Source organism: Micropterus dolomieu, linkage group LG16, assembly GCF_021292245.1.
Source record: "Micropterus dolomieu isolate WLL.071019.BEF.003 ecotype Adirondacks linkage group LG16, ASM2129224v1, whole genome shotgun sequence".
NCBI lineage: Eukaryota > Metazoa > Chordata > Actinopteri > Centrarchiformes > Centrarchidae > Micropterus > Micropterus dolomieu.
In genome coordinates, this window is record NC_060165.1 from 14,577,793 (window position 1) to 14,589,398 (window position 11,606).

The 11,606-nt window shown below is 40.6% G+C and overlaps 1 protein-coding gene across 1 annotated transcript in view; it reads left to right on the forward strand.

Moving 5' to 3' along the window:
- The window catches only part of exoc4 (exocyst complex component 4), a 119,184-nt gene that overhangs the window by 7,897 nt on the left and 99,681 nt on the right, over window positions 1-11,606 (forward strand). The window contains exons 5-8 of the mRNA XM_046071819.1: window positions 916-1,019; window positions 4,510-4,610; window positions 4,768-4,922; window positions 10,158-10,338. Of these exons, the coding sequence (XP_045927775.1) occupies window positions 916-1,019; window positions 4,510-4,610; window positions 4,768-4,922; window positions 10,158-10,338 (541 nt within the window). The remainder of the gene's footprint in view (window positions 1-915; window positions 1,020-4,509; window positions 4,611-4,767; window positions 4,923-10,157; window positions 10,339-11,606) is intronic.

Below are 11,606 nucleotides of genomic sequence, written 5' to 3' on the forward strand. Positions count from 1 at the left end.
ATTGTAAAGACACAAACATCACTCACTCGGTCACAGGGAATTAGGAGATATGCACTTCGTGTCATGATTGGTGCCACTGTACACACCGTATTGTTTAGTTTCCAGGGAACAAACCATTTTTTAAACCTGAAAGATAGTGTCAGTTGCCAATTGCTTGCAGTAAAAAAAAAGATGACAAAATTCAACACAGTTTCTGTGTGGCACCAGGGATTCTTCAAATGATGAAGTAGGTTTTACAGACACTAGTAAAATAACTGCCTCTATGCGTCTGCGACGCAGAGGGCCAGTTTCTTAGTTTCATGATGTAGCTGTGTAACTTATTAGGGATAATGTCACACAGTGGCTTCGAGCACACCGTTGATGCTGTTGTGTTCCGTGGAAGTGTTGTTTGCACTTTTACACGTGTGTGTGTGTGTGGGGGGGAGGGTGCAGTAATTATGGTGGCGGTGGGTTGGTGAGGTACAGTGATTTATTACTGAGGGTCAGCCAGTGACAGGTCCTGGCCTTCCTGTACTGGGTCGCCTCTAACAACAAGCCAGCCTCCATACACCCCACTCACTTAGCAGGCACACCGTGTTTATACCGCCCAACGTAAAAGACCTGAATTGCTTCCACCTCCGGTTTAAGACTTGATAAATGGCTCATTGGAAAGCAGCACCAATCCCACCCTGAGATGCAAGGCTTTTTGTTATAACAGTAGATTGTTTTCGTTAGAGAAGGGCAGGTTAGTGTCTGCATTTCTCTTAGTGCATGCTAAACTTTTATGTGTTTAAGCTATTACTCCAGATTCATTTGGGCCTATTCCTCTCATACTGATGCATTAACATGTTTTATGTGAGACAGAAAACATTACATTCAACATGGCTCATCTTGATAAGCACTGTTCCTTTTGTTTTGTTTTTCCCCCCTTCACAGCTCCACAGCCAAAGACACATCTCCAATGTTGGATGTCAGCAGCCTGTCAACCCCGCGCAAGCTTTTGGATTCATCACAGTTCAGCACACCTGGATCCAGCAGTGGTATGGTACTTAGATCATATTAGATAGAGGAAGAAGGAATAATGCACCAAAAAAAAGGATGGTGGCTTGGTAAAAAGAAGGCGAGAGGGTGATAGTGAAGGAAAAGAGAAACAAAAAGGAGTGGGAATTTTAAGTAGGTGTTTCATGAAAAACCATATGGTTTGCTCTCCCTTAAAATTGCACATTAAAGTACTATAGCGATAAACACAACAACAAAGCAGTGTTGCTGGGTGTCTCTGGATAACAAAGTGTGTCGATTTCAGTTTGCAATTTTATTTTCACTGTGTGGATATTCTTTGTTATAATGAAGTCATTAGCATCACTCTGGCTTACATCCATTTGCATGTCATTATGGGTGTGTATTGCTAACCCTTCTGACACACACACACACACACACACACACACACACATACACACACACACAAATACTGAATGCAGGCAGAAACTGCTGATCTGAACACACTCCCACATTTCTTTTATTGCGGTATATGTCATAACACCCTCAACTATGATCATAATATACATTTCCCTCGCTAACATTATAATTATCTTGTCCCCCCTATCTGTACCATCAGTCACCCAGCGTCTCTGTCATCACAGCAGGGAACGGCATTCATTTCGCTCAAACTGGTTACCAGCGCTTTAACAGGGACCGATAATGCGGACTGTAACTGTATTCAGGAATGTATGAATTCTCTCTTGGTTGTAGGGGCGTAGAGTCAGAGCTGCATTCCTTCCAGGCACAGCACACAGGAACGCAAACAAGAAGATAATGAAAAAAGTTAATCCTGCAATAACTTGGTGTTCCCTTGGTGTTTCAGAGTTTTTATATAAAGCCTGGCACTTTTTTCACCACCCACTATTGGCATTCTAACTTAGCGACTCTTTTTAACTCTGTGGATACCAGGCAACGAAACACTGTACTATACATAACATTCAGTATCCACAGAAGTATTAGCTTATTGCTGCTGCTCCCTTACTAGTGTGGCAGTGACAGATTAACATTTGCATATGATTGGGTCCTGAAAAGCTTCCCTGAAAGCCATCCAGTGGTTGTTTAATTAAGCTGTTGCAGATCTGTCTGTCGTCGGCGGCTATGTGTCTTTTACTCCGCCTCTTTTTACTCACTCAGCTCCACTCATTATCATGAATGTGTATGCCATGACCTCAAGCACACAAATACACGAATTACCACTAATACATAATAAATATCTGCTCAACACACACTCACCCTGTGGGCCTGAAAGTAAAAGCTAAACCACAGTTTTCCTCACATTATGTAAAGAGAACACTGGCAATTAGCCATTGCCACGCCGTTAAGTGCCTATGCACCGTCATGCTAACAACTGTGGTCACGACACAGCAGCCATCTTCTATCAGTGGACTAGCTTGCCATTTTGTCTAATAGCATTAGAGCACCTCATTTGTAGCTAGTGATTGTCATAATTATTACACAAACTACAGTTGGAATGGGGGAAAAGAGGAAATACACCCAAAGTCCATTAACTTGCCATAAACATTAACTCTCTTAACGTGCTTTGATGGGAAATTGGGAGGCCCCATCTAATGGAAATTAGAGCATCATTCGATGCTGCCACTCTCAATTTAGTCGCTAATGTGGCTAAGTCAGATGGAAAGAGCGTAAGTGGGGGAGGGATAACAGGATAGGTGCAGGTGTGCACGTTTGGAAGATCATGATGTAGGATATTGTTAAAGCTATCATTTTATTTGTTTTTAATTTAGTTATTAAAAAAGGTGATAGTTGAATCTTGGTTGTTAGGTTTGTACACATTTTGTAGCTATTATGTCTGGGTAACTGCTGAAAAGGTAACAGATGCTTCCAGAGTTTGAAAATGTGTCAAAGAAAAGACCCAAGTGCTCATTTTATGTATGCCATATAAAAGATAGCTCAGTAGAATACAGACGCTGGTCATATAATTACAATATCATCATTTATCATCATATATCATTTATTTCAGTAATTCCATTCAAAAAGTGAAACTTGGATATTATATTCATTCATTCACACAGACTGATATATTTCAAATGTTTATTTCATTTAATTGTGATGATTAAAACTGACAACTAATGAAAATCCCCAAATTCAGTATCTCCGAAAATTAGAATATTACTTGAGACCAATACAAAAAAGTATTTTTAGAAATGTTGGCCAACTGAAAAGTATGAACATCAAAAGTATGAGCATGTACAGCACTCAATACTAATAATAGTATTAATACTAAGTTGGGGCTCCTTTTGCCTGAATTACTGCAGCAATGCGGCGTGGCATGGAGTAGATCAGTCTGTGGCACTGCTCAGGTGTTACGAGAGCCCAGGTTGCTCTGATAGTGGCCTTCAGCTCTTCTGCATTGTTGGGTCTGGCGTATCACATCTTCCTCTTCACAATACCCCATAGATTTTCTATAGGGTTAAGGTCAGGCGAGTTTGCTGGCCAATTAAGAACAGGGATACCATGGTCCTTAAACCAGGTACTGGTAGCTTTGGCACTGTGTGCAGGTGTGAGACGCTTCTGACGCTGTGTCTTGTTCAAGAGTGACTTGACACAAGGAATGCGACAGCTGAAACCCATGTCTTGCATACGTCTGTGTGTGGTGGTTCTTGAAGCACTGACTCCAGCTGCAGTCCACTCTTTGTGAATCTCCCCCACATTTTTTAATGGGTTTTGTTTCACAATCCTCTCCAGAGTGCGGTTATCCCTATTGCTTGTACACTTTTTTCTACCACATCTTTTCCTTCCCTTCGCCTCTCTATTAATGTGCTTGGACACAGAGTTCTGTGAACAGCCAGCCTCTTTAGCAATGACCTTTTGTGTCTTGCCCTCCTTGGGCAAGATGTCAGTGGTCGTCTTTTGGACAGCTGTCAAGTCAGCAGTCTTCCATGATTGTGTAGCCTACAGAACTAGACTGAGAGACCATTTAAAGGCCTTTGCAGGGGTTTTGAGTTAATTAGCTGATTAGAGTGTGGCACCAGGTGTCTTCAATATTGAACCTTTTCACAATATTCAAATTTTCTGAGATACTGATTTTGGGGTTTTCATTAGTTGTTGTTATAATCATCAAAATTAAAAGGAATGAACACTTGAAATATATCAGTCTGTGTGGAATGAATGAATATAATATCCAAGTTTCACTTTTTGAATGGAATTACTGAAATAAATCAACTTTTGATGATATTCTAATTATATGACCAGCACCTGTATATATTTGTTTGACTAGTGACATGACATTTCTCCAGGGGCTTTCATGTCTTAAGAGCACGATGGCTCAAAACACATAGACGACACACAAAATTGGTTTATAAATGTGCAAGTACAAGCAAAACAGTGTGTGGACTTTTTATTTCTTTTTTTTGTTATTGTTTTTTTATAATTGTCCATTACTGACATAATTTTATTCCCATGCCTGTAAATATTTTGTAAGCATATTTTGTAGTATATGCTAACCTATATGTATGTATATACTTTCTTTAGTGCGTGAGCTGCAGCAGGATGTGCGTGAGTTGAACCAAGCGGACCTCCCTGAGGTGGATCCAGAGGAGAACAGTGCTGAGTTCATGGGCATCCTCATCAGGGTACATGCATGAACACTACTGACCACAACACACACTGTAAATTGGAAATTTTGGGAACCTCATTTATGTTACGTCCACCCTTTTGTTCTGTGCTGTTATTTCAGTGTCTCTGTGTACATGCTTCTAGCCAAGTGTTTGTATTGTCCTTGTACTTCAGGCTCTGGCCAAGTTGAAGAAAATCCCTGAGACCATCAAAGCCATAATGGAGCGGCTGGAACCTGAGCTGAAACAGATAGTCAAGAGGTCCACCACTCAGATTGCAGACCACGCTTACCAGAGAGGAGAAAACCTGGCCCAGGAGAGTCAGCCAAGGTACAGTAATAAACAGGATAAGGATGGCACACTGAAAGAGGAAGGCACTATTTTGAAATATTATGGCTTTGTGAGAGTGGAGAACAATTTCCCGAAGAGCGAGGATTGCTACAGATCAGTGAAAAAAATGGACAAACTGGAGGTTAATGATAAATAGCAAATGAAGAAGGAGAGGGAGACATAGTGAGTAGATAGTCATGAAGAGGAAACTGTAATCAGTTCCGTGGAAAGATGAAAGCCATCTTTTGAAATTATAATATTTGCCTGATCGGAAATAGTAAGTAACATTAGCAATAGTTCCAAAAAAATCTTAAGTGTAAACAGCAGTATGCAGCTACTGTTGTTACCACTAAAACATATCTTAATAAAGCTGTCTCTTGTAATACCCTCAGAGCTGGATCTATGTAAGAGTTTTATTAAAGCAGCCTGCTTGCTTATTCTTCTGTAGGTATTCCCATTAGAATCAGTTCCCCAGTGTCATTAAGTAAAAGGTGGCCACTGTCTCCAGAGGTTGGTGAAGGTTAGGAATTTATCTACCCTCCATGCAGATTCTTACAAATATGGAACATCTGTTTATAAATGCTAATATGGCTTGGATTAGTCACCAGTCATTTTTGGTGTTAAAATGCTGTGAGTCTTTTAGGCATATTTAGAGCTGACAGTAAAGGCTGTAGACAACATGTTTTTGAATGCAATCCCAGGGCGTTCATAGTCAGACAGTCAACCAGGTATGAAACACAGTAAAGGCTAGGACTGGAGGCACACCTGCCTCAGACCATGAAAACAGATACACTCCTGCTTTAAACCTAGACAAGTCATGGTTAAACACACCCATGCACACACACAAACAACTTCACACCTGCCGAGAGAGGACTGATACATTTTAAAAGCGGTCACATCAGCTCCTGCAGACATAACACATAGAGGGAGCCGACTTGGGAAACACAGGTCTCAGTCCACTGATCCTGAACCATTTAAGAGGAACGTCTTGTTTTCTGTCAGGGATGTTCTCTCTGGCCTGGTCTGCCTCCCTTCTCCTGTTGCCTGCTGAATCTCATCTGACCTCAATGTAATAGACCACTGTGTAGCTCATTCCCAGCTCTGTTCCTTACAGATTGTTTAAAGTTTGCCTGCTTGGGAGCGCTTAACACTGTATTTGTGTCAGTGCATTCGCATTTGGGGAAATACTTAGAGGTGTGTGTGTGTGTGTGTGTGTGTGTGTGTGTATGTATGTGTTTTTATTTGGATGCACACACACATAGTTCTGCCTATGTTCACTTCAATTTAAAGTGAAGGCTTGTTGCTATGGAAACTCCTACCAATGTACCACTTGTAGGGAACAATGGTCTTGCATATTGCACACAATATTTTATAGCACTGCAGACTAGCAGGCCACACTTAAGCACTTTGGAGCATATACAGCAGTGTGTGGCTTGCTCTTGAAGGTGTATGGTCCCGTTCACGTCCTCTGTGATCAGCCACATTGGGAGTGCATTTTCATTTCCAACTCCTTTCTCTAAATTAAAATTTTAGTACACTAGTCTTAGTACTGCTTTATAGCTTTAGTACTGCACCAAAGTTATTAGCACGCACCACTGATCTGTGAGTAGCTCAGTTTAATTTACATCAAATTAGACTTGTTGAACTCATATTCCATTTTTTTTTCCATTTTGCTTTACAAAAGCAGAGCCTTATTTATCTTTTGCTTTGTTTTTTTTGGTATATAGGAGATTCTGAATCTAATCTGAATCTGTCAGAAAGAGAGCTGATTTAAAGAAGAATTGCTTGAATGCTTGAACCGAAGAACATTCAACTAAATGTTTTTTAAAGCCAATTTAAAAACAAGAAAGGCACACTGATCACAAGATTGATTGCTTGTCTCTTTTGAACTGTTTTTTCCCCTTCATGTAGAATGTAGTGAAGTGGTCATTGGAATTTTTGCGTGAATGTGTTTCTACTCTATGCCCAGTTGTATATGACAGCAGGATGACCTGCCAGATTTGATATTTCAAAGGGGTGCTTTGAACACTTTTTAGTCCCTTATTTATAGTAATTTATTTATCTGTGGCTGACAACAAACCTAATGAAAATCTAACGTAGAAACTATGATAATCCTCCCAACAAAAGCAAAAAAAGAATACACACCCACCCAGATGTACTGTCGGTCAGTTAGTCAGGGAGTGGATGTCTAAGTGTGTGCTCCCTGCTGTCTCCCGACTGTTCAACAGCCATGTGTGTGTCAGCTTCGATCCTGAGGGGAAATAAGAAGTGAGGCCTCAAAGAACAGACGATATGGATTAGGATGGCCTCCACTGGGAGATAATGAGGAGGACTGGGCTGTCTACACTTTTGTGTGTTCGTGTGTCTTCTGGCGTGTGTGTGTGTGTGTGTGTGTGTGTGTGTGTGTGTGTGTGTGTGTGTGTGTGTGTGTGTGTGTGTGTGTGTGTGTGTGTGTGTGTGTGGTTGGAGTGTGATAACAAACTGAACATAAAAAAGTGGTGACAAGGTCAGAGCCATACATTTTGTGTGTCTGCCTCTGCGCACGCATACATGATCATTGCATTGTTTGTCCGTTTTCTGAAAGTTGGTGTTCGCTACATACCCTTTTTCTTGTCAGTCCTTCATGTTTATGCATGAGAGGGGGGAGGAGGAGGAGAAGGAGAAAGAATGCCTTGACTCGCTGGCATTTCACAGCTCGTCCGTTCATCTCAGGAACATCTTCCATTCACTGAGTTATAGCTCATTGTGATTTGTGCCTGCTTTCCTCTCCATTAATAACATTTACTCGCTGCTACTGCCAGTGTAGTGACAGACAGCCAACCAGAATGCCCCCTAGTGAAACATACATCTTGCCTCTACATTATCGTTATACCTTTCCAGCAAACTGTGGCCACTTCCCAAAACCTTTAGCATACTTTGTTTTCTTGACGCATTTAAATCTGTGGTAATTATATTGACTTGGCATTAATGTGCTGTGGGTTCAGGTGTGTTAGAGTATTTTTCATTATAGATGGTTTGCTTTTGGTGGTCACAACTTTGCTGGTTTGGAATCTTAATTTTTGTTCTGGTTAGCTGCACAGGTCAGTACAACAAGTCTTTTTTTGCATCATGTAATTGTTACCAAATCCAACTTTGCTGATTGGTGAGGTGCAGGAAAAATTCAGTTAGATCTAAGGGTAAATGGATAGACATGGTGTCTCGGCATAAATTCAACTGTTGTTTCCTGAGTTTCCTTGTAAGTTTGGGGCTGCATTTCTACAAAACGGAGTTGGGAATTTGGTCAGAATTAATGCTCTTCTCAATGCTGAGAAGGACAGACTTATTTATCATACCATACCATCAAGAAGGTATCTGATTGGCCCCAAATCTATTCTGCAGCATGACAACGACTGCAAACATACAGCGAATGTCATTAAGAACTTTCTCCACCGTAAAGTAGAACAAGGAGTCCTTGAAGGGATAGTATAGTCCCCACAGAGCCCTGATCTCAACATTATCCCTGCAGTCTGTCTGGGATTACATGAAGACTGAGGGTGCTTAAATCCACAGAAGAACTGTGGGTAGTTCTCCAAAGATGTTTGGGCCACATACCTTCAAAAGATTGTGCAAGTGTTAGAAGAATCCTAGAACAATTGGCGCTGTTCTGAAGGCAAAGGGTGGTCACTTTTCTGTCATTCACTTTGCATTTTGTTAATTGATAAATATAATCTATTAACATGTCTATTTTGATAGCATTCTTCCTTTTTACAGCATTTTTCCACACCTGCATAATACTCTTACACAGAACTGTATATAATATAAATGGTTAAACAGGGACTTAAAATTGCCAAAGCAGAAAGTCACACTTTTTACTAATTAAATTAAATCCAATATAAATACCAGGAGAGTAACAAAAGACCAGTGTTAAACAAACATTAACTGTAAAATCTCAACTAAAATAAAGTGGGCACTCACTAGCATCGGTGCCCTGGGTACTCAGTCAAACTCAACTAATGTAACCTGTGTTCCCTCTTTACTTTTAAAGCTTTGTCCTTGTGCAGGAAGCTGGTATAGCAAAGTCTGTATGAAAGCATTAGGGTAGATGAGGCAACTGTGAGCTTCCAATCCAAAGCGTAGCACTCTGATCAAGTGGAAGGTCTGTTTGGTTCTGGCGGCGCTCTCCTCTTCAGCCAGAGCCATTTAGAACTAATGAGAGTAGCTGCTCATTTGAGTCCAGGTTGGGCAGCTCTGCTACTTTTTCAGTAGCCAGCCCAGGTGCTGTGTTATTACTGTTGGTCAAATAGCTGTGAGGATTTGTTGAATATGAAATGTGAATGAAAACGGGGAACTGCAATACCTAATTGGGATTGTGAAATGCACTCAGTAATGATTTTTGGCTGAATGTTGCTATCTGTTATTTCCCTCATTTTCTTCAGGGCAGCTACAGTTTTGCTGTTATTTTTACTAATTTTAAGTGATAAATTGGATTTGTGCATAGCAGTTTTAATAAATTACAAGTTGTTTACAATTAGTATAATGCATCTGTGCACATATACATCCTTCTGGTGGCAGTGGAGAGGGAAAACTACATTTAAGGCAAGGCAGATGCTGGGGATGCACAATAATCTCATCTCATTAGTGTACTGCAAGGACTGTTTTGTTTAAAAATCATGTTAGAAAAAGATGGTGCTTGGAAACATTGGAATATCAAAGGCATTAGTATTTCTTAGCTGTTTTGTCTGAGGTGTGTAGATCTTTTATAGTTGTTGCCAGGCATTGTTTTTTAGGGGAAAAAAAGCCTGGCAACTGGTGTGTCGGCTGACACCAGCAGTCACACCACACCCTAGGTCTAATTTTCCTGTCTTTCTAATATTAAAACAGAAGCTTCCTTGGTCTCTCTCTGCTTTTTTTGTGTAGAAACCCATGGCCAAGTGATTTACTTTAGGGATAATGTATTTAAACTAACCAATAAACTGTTGAGTGAATGTTATATTGGCTGTGCTTTTTAGCTCCACTATTAGATTGTGTTAGTGGGAAAAAATGCTTAGCAAAGAAATTTTCAGTTATAGTTTTGTTATTCTAAAAAAAATGTATCACATCTGTTTTGTTTTATAAGTGTGACTTCTCATAAGTTCTCTTGATCTCCTCCCCTTTTCCCTGTCCTCTTCTTGTATTTACTCCCCACTCTCCTGCTCTCCATCCCACTTGTTTCTCATATTCTCCCTGCCTTTCCGCACTCTCTGGCTCCCTCTACAGGCTGCTGCTGGAGCTGCTGGAGCTTCTGTTTGACAAGTTCAAGGCAGTGGCACAGGCTCACAGTGTCGTGTTGGCCCACCTGCAGCGGATCGTGGTGCAGTGCCCAGGCAAGGCTCACGAAGAAGGCATCAAGCTCTACGAGCAGGCTGACGTCTCTGCCAAGATCCAGACAGTGCTGCAGGTCAGATATGAGCAATAGTGATAGAAGAAATATAACCAGACCTCTGACATATGTGACTAGTATAGTTAAAAGTTGTGAGAACTTTGTGGCAAATGTTTGTCTGACTTGTCCCCTATACACACACGAAAAAAAGGGCACTATAAAGAAGTATTAACCTAGAGGTCAATTAAAATGAAGCTTTAAACAGCAACAGCTTTTAGTGTCCAGTACATTTAACGTTGCTACTTCAAGTAAAAGGCCATACTGTAGCACTCCACCATATCACAAGATGCTTTCATGGTGAACTCTGTGTTTGTTTTGTCTCTCCTTGCTGGCATATCCCCAGGCTTTTATTTTTCACCCACTGCCATGGAGTTTTGTTCATCCTTGATTTATTTTCCACCCAGCACTTTTCTTACAAGACTGATTTAATTCATCTTCTCTTACAGTAAATTAATCAGTAGAGAAACTGGCAGTGATGTGATGAGTGGCGTTCAATCTGTCAGCAAGAAGCAGTAGCAAGAAAAAAAAGACAGGGGAAGCTTGATTGCTTGGATGAATTTAGGTTCTTTAATTGGCATGTAGTTATGCTGGGTTCTTGCTCCCTGCTCCTGTTTCATTGGCTGACAGGATGAGCAGCTGTTAAGCTGACCTATGGTGAATCTCAGAGGAAAATCTATGGTAGTTGCTCTCAAAGCGATTGGGGGTGTTTTGTATCTCCCTGTGTGTGCTAATACCCAATGAAACCACATTTTTCCTGATGCTCCTTCACTGAGAGAGTCATTTTCATTTAGACGTCTTTCTGAATCCTTTCCCGTGTGTGTTACCACATTTTAACCTGAAGCCTGAACTTGTTAAAGAGGACGCAGTGCTTCTTCCTCCATTTTAACATGGTTTTCTGACCGATCCATTCTTTAGATGTGCTTTATCTGAATATATATATATATATATATATATATACACAAGAGAGATAAGAACTTGTTTCTTTTTGGGCAGAAAAGTACAGCTAATTTTCTCAGAGTAGACCTGAATGCTTTGATTGTTGCCATGGTAATGGATAGCAAGATCAGTAGTCAAATATGTTTTTTTTTTTTTTGCTGGATTTGATTAAAATTGAAAGCCTGTTTATTTCTAACTCACGCATTGTGGCTCGTCTGTTTCCAGTAACTTTTTTTTTTCAGCTGTCATACACGTATGCATTAATACAGGAGTCTTTAGGTGTGTGTGTGTGTGTGTGTGTGTGTGTGTGTGTGTGTGTGTGTGTGTGTGTGTGTGTGTGTGTGTGTTTC